Source organism: Seriola dumerili, unplaced genomic scaffold (genome assembly GCF_002260705.1).
Source record: "Seriola dumerili isolate Sdu_G_001 unplaced genomic scaffold, Sdu_1.0 BDQW01002273.1, whole genome shotgun sequence".
Classification (NCBI taxonomy): domain Eukaryota; kingdom Metazoa; phylum Chordata; class Actinopteri; order Carangiformes; family Carangidae; genus Seriola; species Seriola dumerili.
Genome location: NW_019176528.1, coordinates 151,131 through 166,761, shown reverse-complemented (window position 1 = coordinate 166,761; position 15,631 = coordinate 151,131). Strand labels below are relative to the sequence as shown.

At 41.6% G+C, this 15,631-nt stretch overlaps 1 protein-coding gene across 1 annotated transcript in view; it reads left to right on the top strand.

The window, feature by feature from the left end:
• The window catches only part of LOC111239308 (ankyrin-1-like), a 68,982-nt gene that overhangs the window by 48,986 nt on the left and 4,365 nt on the right, over positions 1-15,631 (top strand). The window contains 13 exon segments of the mRNA XM_022769153.1: positions 798-1,002; positions 1,217-1,313; positions 1,447-1,675; positions 2,110-2,238; positions 3,728-3,847; positions 5,045-5,129; positions 6,306-6,380; positions 6,472-6,603; positions 6,959-7,117; positions 13,444-14,095; positions 14,247-14,517; positions 14,876-14,947; positions 15,495-15,589. Of these exon segments, the coding sequence (XP_022624874.1) occupies positions 798-1,002; positions 1,217-1,313; positions 1,447-1,675; positions 2,110-2,238; positions 3,728-3,847; positions 5,045-5,129; positions 6,306-6,380; positions 6,472-6,603; positions 6,959-7,117; positions 13,444-14,095; positions 14,247-14,517; positions 14,876-14,947; positions 15,495-15,563 (2,295 nt within the window). The 3' untranslated portion in view covers positions 15,564-15,589.

The following is a 15,631-nucleotide window of genomic DNA, read 5'->3' as shown; positions in this document are numbered from 1 at the left end:
ACCCTGCATATACTGTTTCCAAGAACAAGGCAACTTGACCTGAGGAGTGCCTCAGCCTGTCATGGCGTACTGCAGTGTTTCTAAATTAGCATTTGCAACACGTGGTGTCTGTCCTGCCAAACAGGAGCTTTTGGCGAATGTGTGGCTGTCACTCATCCAGACCTCCACAGACACACATATGGGAACTTGGCAAACACGCATGCTGAAACCTCCACACACAAAACACCTCCACTTGGTTTTGTTTTCCATGACAGAGAGATTATGACAGATTATAGGTTCCACATTTCAGTGTTTTTGGTCACTTGAGTGTACATTGTTTACGTTGTCTGTCAAAGCACTGATTTGTCATGGCACTGATGTTACTGAAGGAAACTGCATGGGTCCAAGTTTTGCTTTATGCTTATGCTGCTCTGTTTATGTTTTCCTTTTATCCAGCCATTCATCACTCCTCAGTTCCCTGATTTAAGTTGTGAGCCACACTGACCGAGCTGATGCACTGATCTGACTTGGGTCAGGTGTGAAATATGAATTGGTTGCATGTGTGAGTATGGCTGTGAGTTTGATGTTTGAGTCTACTGCACTTGGCCTGTTCTCTTTGCTCCTCTCCTTGTTCCCGTTTCCTGTCTATGTCCTACTCTTTTGGATCACTGATACTTACCTCAGCTTTCACTGTGCTTGTGCTTGAGTTTAGCTTTCACATATTTATCCCCCAGCCTTCTGTTCAACTCCGTATCCTTTATTCTGTGTTTTTGGCATCTTCCTGCTCACAACCTCTTCCCTCACCACTTCCACTTTAGGCGCAGCCAATTCCTGATGAACTGCTGACTCGACAGCTTGGTAACCAGGCGACCTTCAGCCCAGTGGTTACCATCGAACCACGCCGACGCAAATTCCACCGTCCAATCGGATTGCGCATCCCATTGCCACCATCCTGGAGAGAGAGTCCTCGAGATGCTGGGGAGGGTGATACCACCAGCTTGCGCCTTCTCTGCAGTGTCATTGGTATGATCCACTTTGAAGATGAACAAATAAACAAGAATTTTGCCCACTTTCTGTGTAATGTAATGACTTTTTGTGCTGGTTTGAATTTTTTTGGATGTATAGTGTACTGTAAATAACATAAAATGTGCTGTAAAAGTGTGTATTTAGGCATCTAACAGATGCCTTAATATGTTTATCGGGACATGAATGGCACAGTGTGGTTGTTGTGTCACAGGTGGAACAGCACCAGCTCAGTGGGAGGACATCACTGGAACCACAAAGCTGATGTACGCCAATAACTGTGCCAACTTTACCACCAATGTTTCTGCAAGGTGAGCACCTCAACAGCGAGCAAGACAAATTTATTACCAGCTTTCCTTCCCTGCTCTCTTGCCCACATCTGCATATTAATCGAATTTCTATCCGCCACGTTCCCTCTCTTCTCTCTTCTTCTACTTTATCCAGATTCTGGTTGGCAGACTGTCCACGCACGGCAGAGGCAGTGACATTTGCCAACTTGCTGTACCGGGAGCTAATGGCTGTGCCATATATGGCTAAGTTTGTGATTTTTGCCAAGATGAATGAAGCACGCGAGGGACGCTTGCGTTGCTACTGCATGACGGATGACAAGATGGACAAAACGCTGGAGCTGCACGAAAACTTCAGTGAAGTGGCCCGCAGTCGAGATATTGAGGTCAGTAAGGAGCAAAGGAAAACGATGCCAAGTTCACAAAAAGGGAAAGGTGTTATGGAGATCAATATGGCATTTGGCTCTTGTTTTATATCATCTATCAATTTAAGTGCGGCTACTTAAAAGCCATATTAAGTGTATGCAATAGAAGATGCATTAGAAGCCTGTAAATCTAGCCAGTAGCAGTGCAGCCAAAGAAGCACTCAGTTTTTTTTTTCTTTTCCTGATGAAAAGAAAGATGGCTTAAGTAACTGTGGGCTTTGCTGGCATTGTTTCCAAAAACCTCCCCATCGTGGAGAGCAACAATCCTGCAAGTGCAGTGTTTTATCAGGAGTAGGTTTGTGTCTTTGATATCAATCCTCACTCTGGCTGTTTTACAGGGTCAAATCATTCTCACATGCCCTTTGTGTTCTGATTTATCTTGTCACCCTTAATAGCTGATGGAGGGCATGCCACTGCACCTGGAGTGTTCTGGGAACCTAGTGCCCATCAGGAAGGCCACCCAGCAGCCTCGCAGCTTCAGCTTTCAGGCCTTCAGAGATAACAGACTGCCTGTCTCTGTCAAGGTCAGTCTCTATCTGACTGTTCATATGCCTGCTTTTCTATCACTCGCTATGTATTCATACAGTATTGTGGTTTTGTTTGTTCAGTTTTTGGGTTCGGTGTGTCAAGGATCCTTTCGCCAGTTAGTCAGTTTTCCCCCTGACCACCCACCTGCTGATCACCCAGACAAACCCGTTCATATGGTGGTTTTTGTGTGTCTGTTTGCCTTTCATATCTGTGATATCTGTGAGCTAGACTTTTCAGTTTGTCCCACCATTAGCATGTAAAAGTTCAGATAACAGAACAGTGCTGTGTTCCCTCCGCACCCACTCAGCGACACATAAACGCCACACTAAGAAAGTGAAATCTACACCTGAAAGACTGTGTAATTAGCTTCGTATTGACATAAATTCACTCAAACAGTAAGTCTGATCTTTCATTCAGTATGAGGGTATATCAATAAAGTCAATCGTCAATCGTTTTTGATATATTGTTATATTACATGGTGTGTTGTCAATCAGTGCCTTCATTGTTGTGGTTGTCAAATCATTGGTATTTCTACACAAATGACAAGATAATAATTGTCCAAATTTGTGCCTGATTTTTTTTTTTTTTATGTAATGCTACAGTTTTTTTTTTTTTTTTAGTTTTTCCTTCTTTCTGATCATAATTGAGTCATATCTTAGTCTCTTTTTCTCTCTTTACATTTTTGTTGTTTAAAGCCCCTCTCTTGCACTACATCTGTCCCTCTTCATGTCTGTCTTGTAATTATATTTATGTCATTTTTTATTTTTCATTCATTTTGTTTGGTGCTTCATCTATTTGTCTGTCAGTGTCTTTCTGTCCATGTGTGTCTGTCAGTGTAACACATACACTATCGTTCAGCATCGGCTAGATGAATGATAAAAATCTTTTTCATTATGAAATAGCCAAGCAACAAACAACTTACCTATCAACCTGTCAACTCTCTTGGGTAATTGTTTGCATGTCCTGTGACTCCCTCACTTTCTTTGCCTGCCTTCCTATCTTGCGGCCTTGCCTGTCTGTATGTGTCTGTCTCACTGTCTCTCTTTCTCTCTCTCACGGTCACTCTGTAACTGTCTGGTCTGACAGACGTCCAGGTAAAATGTGCAGGTAAATCTCTCCCTCTCGCCTGCCTGTGGACTGCTTCCATCCCTGTTTCCCCCTGCTTCTCGTCCCATGTTACTGCGCCACATGCTCGAGACATGGTGGAGGGATCTAATACCTGTTTTGATGTGTTTTTTTTTTTCCTCCTCTTCCTTGCTCTTGCTCTGATTCATTCTCTTCTTCTCTTATGCGTTCTGTCTCTTACCCTGTCTCTTCCTTTCACTTCTTTTCTTTCCTCTTTGCCTTCATCTTAATCCTTTTGCTCACCCTTCTCTCTTCCATTCCTCTATCTGCTCTCTCCTTTTTCCTCTCTCCTTATTCCTCCTTCTTCGTCTTCTCTCTTTCTTTCTCTTCCTCTCTACGTCTGTCTTTTCTTTATGTCAGGTCAGAGATAGCAACAAGGATGCCACTGGCTTTTTATCCTTTCTGCGGAAGTGCACCAAGTACGAGGACACACAGCACGTACTGTGTAACCTTAACATAACCATGCCACCTTGTGTCAAGGTAAGGGCTTGATCCCAAACACAATGCCCCCAAGCACACATACACAAACCTTTGTGCTTGAATTTCCCTAGACATCCATGTGCTTCATGAGACAGAAGTCTGGCTATGTGACACTCTCCAAATAAGAAGTCATTTTTTCTAAAGTTATTTGACAAGGTATAAAACAATTGTGGTTTAAATCTTGTGAGCTGGAGAAAAAGACGATCGGTTCACCATCAGTTCAGATCTCTCAGGCACAAATATTTATTGTAACCTTGGTACCAAGGAGAAAAGGGTGACTAGTACACAGCCAGCAAGGGACTGTGCCATACCAATTTCTCATCGTGTAATACAACGATATCTGAACAATAACCCATTGTATAACACAGTGAGGGTCTTCATGGCCTGAACTCTGGGTCTATAAGTGAGGCCAAGGAAAGCAAGACGAACACTGGAAGATAATGAAATATTTAGACTATATATTCTGGAGAACCTCATTTGATGATGTCGCTTGTCCGGTGTCTGAAACAGGGAATACTGTATTTATCATAGGACCAGCAGTCTCTAATTTCAAATTAACTGAAAGTGGATTCTTTTAGAAATAAAATGCTAAAACTGTGTACATACAGTACATTTTAACTTTAACAAAAATCTGTTGAACAATCAGGTAATTTTTTAAGTCACTTTCAATCACTGCGCACAAAATCTATACACACAATTCAAATAGTGCGCAAACAAATACATATTAAAACAGTATGCAGCACTGCTTTACCCCTTTAACACCCAACCCCTTATTAGGGTCATCTACCTAAATGACAAATGCAGCAGTTTTGATCGTAATACCTCCACGATGAATTTGGACGTTTAGTTCCCAATGATGTAATTCACTGTAGTACAGAGACTGCTTAAAAGGTTGGGAGATGCCATATTTTAAGGTTTCACTTGTATGCTCTGCAGTGCACTATACCTGGATCAGTTTTATGACAGGGCATTCATTTGGAAAGATGGACTTCTGACCTGTTGATATGTATATTACATGCTCATATTCATGTAACCTTTCATGGTACCAGTACCAGTCCATCCATGTCCTACATAGTGCTAATGTGACGTAGGCCAGACAGTGGGTTAAAAGGGTTAAAAAGTGCTGCATTAATGACATGCCAGACAGAAATTATAATGTGATTGTATCGTGATTCTGTTGTTTGAATTTATCTTTAGGTCGTTGGAAGTGAGGAGCGCAGGAGAACTTTAACCCCTCTCGCCCTGAGAGAGCGCTACAGTGCGCTGAACGAGCCAGGTGTGGGTGAGTCCTTCACTGCCTGACTCTCAGCCCTCTCCTGATATAAATAAAGTGGAGACGGGCACTGAATGTTGCACTGCCCCTTTTACCCATAACCCTCTGCTTCCCACTGTACCCTCTCTATTTTCCTCTATCTGTCTCGCGTGCACGCATGGCACAAAGACTTGATGAGCCTTGGATGCAATGCACTGCTCTACAATATGCCCCAGAGTTCTTTGCAGTGCAGTTAGAGGAAATCTTATTGAATGTGCGACCAAAAGACGAACAACAATCCCCAACGTGACTAAAAAATGGCTCCATGGCACATGGCAAATTAGCCTCTCCTTTCCTCAGTGTCCTGGTAGCTATGACAACCGATGAATGACTTCTGTGATTGGTTTTGCATGGCGCTGGTGTCTCCACTGCGATTTCCAATGGCATGGCAGCAGATACTGTTAGCATTAGCATTGTAGCTTAGCACTGAGAATGGGCAGGACCTCGCAGTGGAGCTAGACAGAGGAGCCCTTATACTGGCCTCTGGTAAATGAACAGAGTCAAGATGGCCGTTACGGTGGGTTTAAGTGGTGCTGATGGCGGGTGGGGTTGAAGGGGAAAGGCCTTTTCTGTCTATCAAATACCCAGCGCTGCTACATTGCACTTCAGTCCCTCTGTAACTGTTACTGAATGCTACTTTGACTGGTGGGACTAGCACCTGAATGAGCCCCAAATTCTAACCTCCCCTGCCCATATGGTGTGCTAACCCTGAGGATTATATGGACAAAACAATGCTGCTTATTTCCTTCAACAGAGAAATGCTTTTGTCAAGGTAAGTATTGCTATTAATAATTTTAATAGCAACTCATGTGTTTTAGGAAACAGAGGATGAATTGAAACCAAAAGGGAAATTGAAAAAGAATCAAACAATTGTCTGTAGTATTTGAGTAACATAGCTTTCAGTTACACGTATTTGGATATTCCAGAGTTGATATGATCTACCTATTAAATCCAAAACACAGTTTACCAGTTTACCAGTAACAGTTTACCAGCAAAATATAGCCACTGGATTGTCCAAATAAAGTGTGACTTTAAAGTTAGAGTCAGAGTTACAGTCTCCTCAGTTCAGTAAAGGAGACACTGGCTTTGTCTTAGGTGTTCCTAAACTAGCTGTTTTTTTTTGTTTGTTTTTTTTTTTGTCTTTAGCCACAGTGAACGCCATGGAGAGGACTGAGATCAAAATCAACATCATATCTGAACAGCTGGGATTGAGCTGGGCAGGTCAGTCCCTTCAAATATGTAAATATTTGTATCCCTCTCTCTCTTTTTGTATGTATACTAATGTATCTACTCGCCCTGTACTGTTTGGCAGAGTTGGCACGAGAGCTTCAGTTTGGTGTGGACGACATCAACAGGATCCGTGTGGAGAATCCCAACTCACTGCTGGACCAGAGCTCTGCCCTGCTCAACCTGTGGGCCTGCAGAGAAGGCAAAAGGGCCAAGAGTAAGTTCAACAGAGCTGTAGATCTCCTCTCTTTTAGCCACCTAAATACTGTTTTATTCATTTATCAGTACATAAAACTGCTGCAAGTCTGAGAGATGTTCTCTGAGAGATTAGACGTTATCTCAGTTGCAGCACAGAAGTGAATCTGACATCACATCATCAAATTATAGATCTCTTTTTGAGAATTCAATCATCAGATTTACCCTATTTTTAGAATACTAATCTAACTTCCCGTCTCTTCTGACTTTCTTCGTATGTCTCTCTCTTTTGCATCCTTGTGCACACAATCTTCTTTTGTGGTGTTCCCTGTCTGTTCCTCTGTCTCCCCCCTGCCCTCGATGTGTTTCCCTCTCAGTGGAGAGCCTGTACACCGCTCTGAAGAACATTGACCGCGCAGACATCGTGACGTCTGTGGAAGGTCAGGCTCCACAGCCGGCACCCGGGTCTTTGGAGGAGGGTGCCTGTCGACTCGGCGACCGCGACTCCACCCTGCTGTCCCCCAGCATCATCAATGGTAAGACACACAAACACAAACATCACACACACAAGACATGCAATGTTTGAAAATATAACATATTCGTCAGTGTGCAATGAATTGGCCCGTTACGTTTAGACTGAAAAAAATGTGCCTTGCTCTTCAACAAGTGATTTAATTCTGTATTTAGCCTTAACACCTTGTTGCCTTAAAGCAGGTGAAACAGTCTGTCACTAAGTCTAAAGCATTTGACATTTTTCTATAGCATGTTAGGAATCCATTTAATGCAAGAATGTTCTCAACTAAAGTGTAATTAAATTAATTAAACCAACTAAAGTGCAGTCTTCCTCATTCAAGACATGGGACAAAAAGGTCAAACAGTTTGATTGTTAATAAAGTTTTTAATACTCGAGAAGCTCGTTGTTAATATAATAATTGTCTCATGATGATCTGTGATGATCAGAAATGGAAAGTTTACAGGGATTTCCTGCTCAAGCAGAATCTGAAGGAAAGTTAATCACTCAGTTACTATACATTCAGAAGAAATGGTCTATATTAGAAGAAAAGCTTATTTAAAATCACAATGATTCTGACTGATTCTGATTTCAGTTTTTAAGGGTTTATTTACTCAAATGCTTACTCAGATAACGCTAACAGATATGTAGTTCATGACAGTTATAGTCAGCACATACTGAAAATCTGAGACAAAATTCTTCAGCACAATAAGGTGAGCTGTTGCTCTCATATACTTTCCACGTCTGAAAACCTCCCTGCTTCATTAAGTCTGGGTAACAGCCATCTCACCTTGTCTCTGTTGCTCCACAAGAGATCACGGACACAAGGCCATTGCGTCTAGTGCACAAGCCACGAGTTATTAGACCCCCGTTTTTCAGAAGGGGTAAGTTGAAGGGACCTTGGGCTGCATGGTGGTTTGCTGCTCATGTAAATGATGATAATGATGATGATGATGATGATGATGAATCTCAAGTCATGTTCTTGAGGTCTGAGGAATGGTGTCATTCTCCCACCATGAACCCGGCCTTTTGCAGCATGCACTAAGGGCACTGGGGCACAAGTCATTTTTTTTTTAGTTACAGTTTTTCACACCTCATATTTGAGCCCTGAACATGATGGTTCTGATTGTTCTGACTTGATATGAGAAACGAGGATAAAAGTCCATTTCACCAAGAGTAAACACAACATTTAAGGCCAAACAAGCCAACACTTAATTCCTGATTTTTAATTATGGATGTTTGGGGTTGTTTAGATTACGTGTGGGTGTATGTGTTGCTGCGTGAGGGTGTGCACACACACACCTGCATGTGTGTGTGCATATGTGCATGCGTGTGTGTCTGGGATGGATACACTAGTCAAAAGTGGCACTAGTACACAGATGATAGTGTGCTCTGGGCCTTCATACCTTGTTTCTATTCCTCCTTTGTTCTTTCTCTCTGTCTTTCTCTTTCTTTCCCTGAGAACAAGACAGAATTTCACCTGTCTGACTTTGCTTGACTGACAGCAGACATTGTTACGTAACTGCAATGTTCCAGCGGCCTTGAAATTTTGTCTTGTGCTCAGGACGTTCTCTCTCTCTGTCCTACTTTCAGTCTTTCTCTGAACCTATAACATGTCATATCTGCTGCCCAGCCTCCCTGCTCCTCCTCCTCCCTCCTCCTGCTCTTCTTCCGCACAGCTCTTCCTGTCCGACCTCTGACCTCATATGACCTCATGTTGACCTCTGGGCCTCCTCTTCTCTTGTCATCTTATTTTCCCGCGCTCCTCCCTCGTTCAGTCGAGCGGGGACCCTCTCCTCCTCTCTCAATCCAGCTCTGTGTGTGTACTACAGTTTGTGCATGTGCATGCTGCATGCTTTGCTATTACAGTATCTGTTTGTGTGTGTGTGTGTGTGTGTGTGTGTGTGTGTGTGTGTGTGTGTGTGTGTGTGTGTGTGTGTGTGTGTGTGAGCATGTTTCAGACCTGGGCTACAGTAAATTATTATTGTTAGTATTCAAAGAAGGCTAAGGAAATCACTTTATTTAGGTTAGTTTGCAAAGAATTTATGTGTATGAATATTTTGTCTTGTTTTTAAATCAGACTCAGTGTAATACTTAAATTACATTAAAAAAAATAATTTACATACATTTATACCCAGAATTACGTAAGATGACTTTTGTCTGTGCAGTGAAAGGGATGTGTGAGTGTGCAGTTTCTTGAACAAAATAGTTGAAAAAGTTTGCTATTTTTTGATTATGACATCTTTATGTGCATGGCATGCTTTCAATGTATTCAGGTTTTCTTCACAGTGTAAAATGTTTTCTCTGTTCAATGGGTGTATTTCAGTCTTGTTTTAAATGCTATATTAACAAACAAATGTTTTCTTTTTCTTTTCTTGTAAAATAAATGGTGTGTTTTTTTTAATGCTACGCTGTAAGACATAGTCAGCTGCGTAGCACATAATGTTCAACGCACAATGTTGCTTTGACATCGTGTCTTTCATTCATGGGCAAAATAAGAAACTGTAAATGAACTATGGCTTTGTCTTATTTTTCACACTTTTTTACTTTTAAAAATTTTACTTTTTAAAATAGTTTTCTGCAATTAAAATGAACGTAAAAGCAAAAGAAAATCTTTCACAAAATGTTTTTACTTTAGAATATTTAATGATTTTTATAAACTAGGTTTTGCCCAAGTCTGATGACACACTCATTGTTAACATTGCCTGAATGTTATTTGCCAGCAGTGATAATGCTCTGAGGTGTGTTTGTGTATTGTGTATTGGTTTGGGTGTGTGTGATTATTTCTGTACATTTAAGCCTCACCTGTGAGCCAAAAGTGTGTGTCCTCATCTGTCTTTTAATATGAGTGCTGTATTGTGTGTTTGTGTGTGTGTATGTGTGTGTGTGTGTGTGTGTGTGTGTGTGTGTGTGTGTGTGTACAGTGGCAAAGTGAGTAGCGTGCTGTGCTGTGTGTTGTCTTTTTTTTGTTCCTTGTGCCATGACAATCTCTGTTGAGTTTATTTGTGCTTCACCACATCCTGTGCCTTTGACACTTTGTGTGTGTGTTTGTGTTTAAATAGCAGGAGTGAAGGGAAAGGCTAACCCAGATTCATCAAACTCATTCTAACCCTCATTCTAATTCTGACTCATTCCTCCCTGTTCACCTCATTCTGACACCACCTCTCATCATCCTGGCCCTGTACCATCCCAGAAACATACACACATGCTTACCCACACTATGGTCCATTTGCGCATAAACTCTGAGAGACGATTACTGACACAGTAAAGAGGTATTTCACCCATTAATACATGCTATTGTTTTGCTGTACAGAGCTGCTGTTATGGATCCCATTAGAATAAGTTTCAGTTTTTAGCTACACAGATTGAGATGCTATTTTTGGTGCCTCAATGTGCTGGTAAAATTTAAATTATCCTCACTTATTATTCTGACCTTGAAGCATCTAAAATCTATGAATAGAAAGTACCTTTAAACACAGGTCAGGTAAGGTAGACTTTGCTGCATTGTTTCACCCAATCATTTTTCTGCCCATAGCTGGACCATAATAACTGACTAAATATTTATACACTCTGTTTTTGCAACAACTGTTGTGCTACTACTCAATAAATGGATAAATTAATACTAAATTTCAGGTTATTCATTGATAGAGACCCCTCTTAATTTCCACTGTGTTTTGTTTCGACATACAGAATTTTCTACTCAGTAAATGTACTGGTAGATATCATTCTGTAAAAGCTGTCATTTCTTACGGAGCATTTTTAATTGCAATGATATTGTTAAGGCCAATCATATTCCTTCAAATCCAAAAATTCACGTAAAAAAACAAACAAATGAATGTGATTGTGAAATACAGATGTTGTTGCCTCTAAGAAGTCATTGATTGCCTTTTGCCTCTCTTCTCTCTTTTCTCTGTCTGATCCAGACTGAGACTGGCAGAGTGATCCAGTTAGGACTTAGACAGGAAATATTTTTGTTTTTGATTAAAGTGTTTTATTGTTAACGTACATTTGCTATATTAGTTAAACTGAAAACTTTTCTTTATTTTCAGATTTTTGTCATAGATTTTTGTGGTTCTTGCTACTTGGTGCTTAACTGAAACATTTCCTGCAGGACTGGACCACAGTGTGAACACATCCTAACCTAAATTTTGGGTGAAGTACTCCTTTACTGTTCAGTTTCACTGAATTTCATTCATCTGAACTCATTGATGCAACAATTTGTCTAATTACAGTATCGATTAATCAGGCAATCTCCAATCCATATCTGTCACGTGTCAAAACATGAGTAATATTATCTTCAAATATCATCAAGACAAGGTTTATTTTTTTAGTTTTATTCAGATTATATTTCCAAAGTTACTATACCTAAGTATACTATTTCCTAGCATTTATTTTAAATAGACATTTAACTGTGTTTTTAGGTTAACTTAGATAATAGATAACAAATCAAAATGCCACTCAATCAAATTATTACTTATAAAAAAAAATTTTATATATGAGCATATTAAACAACAAAGAAAAAACTACTATGAATAATAATTATTTAAGAATGTATATACAACTACACAGCATAGCAAAATATTGAACCAAAATTACATGAGAAGTAAATACAAAACAAATTTGTTCTCATTAAACTGTATGCACTAAAAATTTAAATATATATAGCTTTTGATATGAATCACATAATTAATACAACGCATTTTTATTGAAACTAAAATTAATATGGTAAAGAATAGAAAAATTATTACTATAAAAAATTTGTGTTTGTGTATTTGACAGTATGTTTGTGTGTCCTTGTGCATTTTGCTGATGTTTTCACATTGAATAATCTCTTAATATAGGATCCATAGTAGAACAGAAAATTATTCTCAAATACCCCACAGTATTTGCTTATTATATTCAAGTGTTATTCTACATTAAATGATAAACAAAATGTGTGTTGAATAATATACATAACGCATATCATTCCTATCAAGTCCTCCTCAGTCTTATAAAGATAATAATTGGATAAATGAAAATAATTCATACTGCAACTAGGTGAGTGATTATATATCAGTTTAGAGCAAAAACAGGGACCAACTTCCATTAAATCAAGTACAAAGAAATATTTAAATATAATAGTTTGTCTAATGTATGTGCCTTTGTACGTGTATGACTGTGTGTGGACAGTGACCTTAATTTGGATGCTTGGGATGCAGACATAGGAACGCATGACTCTGATGTGCAGCTACAGGAGAACGCGTGAGCGACAGTAACTTGCATTTTCCTCTGCAGAAGCTGCAAGATGCTGCTGACCCCCCACCCAGGGGCCTGTAACAAGGGTTGGGACGATATTAGAGACGTTTGCATAAAGCTTTGGTATTTGAATCCCAGCTTGTGGGACATCACAGAAAAAATCCAAGTAAATCTAAATTGCAGAGCACCCAGCACCCCAGACTGATTAGTTACAAATATACAGTATACCCTTTAAATACTGCAGCGGCATTATGATTGGTGAAAAAATGAAGTAGAATTTAAACAAATTTGTCTTTTAGGGATTGGCTGTACATTGATACATTTTCATCGTCTCCATTTGTGATCGGGACACTGAAATCTGGAAAACTAATCTAAAAAAATTCTCTCTCTTTTTGCTGAGAGGTCAGAGGGAATGAGAGCAGTAAAAAAACCTATATCGTTCCAACCCCACAATCAAAATATAACTCCAGACTCACCTTTTTTGTCTCTTATCAGGGAACACAATGTGTGTTCTGCTTATTCACTCTCTTACATGGAAACAAACTACAGTCCTGCACCATTCACCTCACACACACACACACAGTGGATGACACACCAAGCCCCTTTATCCCTCACCTCACTCTTACTGCTGTGTCCCAATGACAATAACCTGAAGTGCCTCCTTTGCATCAAACCCAAAAACAGAATGAAATCAGTCCAAATATGTTTTACATCAATTAGACAAATCAACAGTAGAAAGATGTAGAAGATGTTTTGTTGCTTACAATAATTTTATTGTGTTCTGCCTTTTAAAGTGAAATTAGTACAAAGCATATTGGCTTGGATTTGTTCAGGGTCTTGGAGTCAGGTTGCTTCAGAATCAGTGTGTCTCTTATCACACTGAATGAAATGAATTGAAGGATGTCTTAATCCTAAATTACAGGTCTAAACTTTTAGGTGCGTAATAAGGACTAGCCCTATTATTTTTTTCCTACTATATTGGGACAGGGCTGAGCCCCACTGTTTCCCCTATAAGTCAGAGAAACAGTTGACCCACCACCCACCTCCCCTTCCTCCCCCTGGCTGTGCCTGCGTGGTGTTAGTCTTTCTCTTGTCTCGCCCCTGTCTTCCCTCCAGGTTATGGGCTGGTGCAGGAGGAGCTTCTGTCCCCGGCCTCAATGCAGTACAGCTTGCCCTCTCCACTGGGTGTGGAGCCCTACTGGCAAGAAGTGTCCAGCCTTGAATGCGCCCCTATTGCCACCACAGAGGAAGACACATTAATGGAGATGTCGGACGTTCAGGTGTGGCCAGCAGGGGTCAGCCCCTCGCTGGTCACAGTGGAGGACTCATCTCTAGAGGGCAGCAGTCGGGCTGATGACTCAGAGGGCGCCACGCTCTCCCTCCCCTGCAGCTTGGGTCGCCCGAGCAGCGGAGCCAGCGGGGCCAGCGGCTCCATCATGGAGCTGGAGGAGGAGGAGGAGGAGGAGGAGGAGGAAGGGGAGGTTGAAGAGGAGGAGGCGCCACAGGAGCCAGCAAGTGCACTGGCAGAAAGGGACAGGGTGAGGGCCAGTGGTGCTGTTCCCAAGGTCAACCTAAACGGCCAGCTGGGAGGTCAGAGGTCGGATGGGAGGAGAGGGGAGGGCCTTGCGGCGGGAGGAGGAGCAAAAGGAGGAGGTGCAGGGCTGGGTTCAGTGGAAGGGATTTCTGTTGTTGCAGGCCAACAGGTGTACGCCCAGCGGTGTGAGATGTCGGGACTGAGTCGGGCTACAGAGCACAATGGAGACAACCGGTATGTCGGCCTTAACTGTGGTCAGACTGACTTCACTGTGTGTCCTTTCCCACTGTCTGTAGTCAAAATGCACATCAACATATCGTCACTATGTTTTTTATTTCTTTCTCATTCTCTTTCCCTTTTGCTTTATTTGTATTTTGCTTTCCAGGATGGTGGGAGGCGGAGCATTTCAGCCCTATTTACCAGACAAGGACTCCCTGCAGGGCTGGGTTGGCTCAATGTCATCGGGACGTGACGGCAGCATGCCAGGCTTGCGTGTGGCCCAGGAGGCTCTGCTGACTCCGGTGTGTGACACGGGTTACTCTCAGGTGCTGCGTGGGCGCCTCCTGCAGGGCACGCAGCCCTTTGACAAGGGGCTGGGCTTCTCTCACCAGGAGGCGGGTCAACATGCTTGGGAACAGGAGCAGAGGCGGGTCCAGGTCAGGTTGCTACGCCGACCACCCCCCGCTTCCTGCGCCTGGAGATGGAACATTTTTGTCCATCCCTTTATCTTTTTTGAATTATCAGATGGGAAGACAGTCATTCAGTTTGATTTTTTGCTCACGACCATCAACTGTTTTAGTCTCACTTAACAAATGTCATCAAAATGGATCATTTTGATGAAGTCACAGAACCGGACCAGAATGATGTGTTGTGCGGTGCAACACATGGGAAATATCTGCAATGACAGATACTTTTTGGTTTTGTTTTACATTCTGATTGCAAACAATTTGTCATTGTAGCGATATGAATATTACGAATTTATATCTATATCTTAATTGTGTTATTTTTCTACAGAGAGAGGAGAAAGAGGACTATGCTGCTGAGGCGCAGTTTGTTGATGAACACGGAAACATGCTCGCTAGAAGGGTAAGTCTGTGTTTTCATCATTTACACTGAGTCACACACAAACACTGTAAACTCAGAAGCAGAGAGCGATTTACTGTGAATCAGCCACATAGCCTGGTGCAAAGGGTGGGAAATTAACAACAGCCACCAGCCAAATGAAAGTAAGGTTGAAAGTATTTTGTCCCCGTCGGCAGATACGAAAACAAACCAGCCATGATTCAGGGATGATTTCTGACTATAAGTCTTTGTACAAAACAACTAGCGCTAGCAGAAAACTTAGACATTACCATCCTTCATTTTGATTGTCATGATACATGGGCCAAGCTCTTGCACATTTGTGAACTGATTTGATATATTGAACATTGTGCTTTGGGGGGAGAAATGATGACGCTGATGAATGACTAGATGTAAAACAATGACAGCTGGTGAATGCTGGGACTGCAGTGAGCCATTATGGCTGGCAGGTGGTGAGATAAGTTAGTTTCCTGCTCTGGTTTCATGTAGAGGCTTCAGTAGTTAACTGGTCCGAGTGTTGTTTCCTTCCCTCCTCCCTCCCTCCTTGCTCCAGGTGGGGGTGGATGTGAGAAAGGGCGCTCAGTCAGTGCAGCGCTCCAGTCTGCGGAGAGTTAAACACTGAAATACACATACTACCCAGTCCTCCAGGTACGGGACACACAGCAAGCACTTGTGCATCCCAGTGCTTGG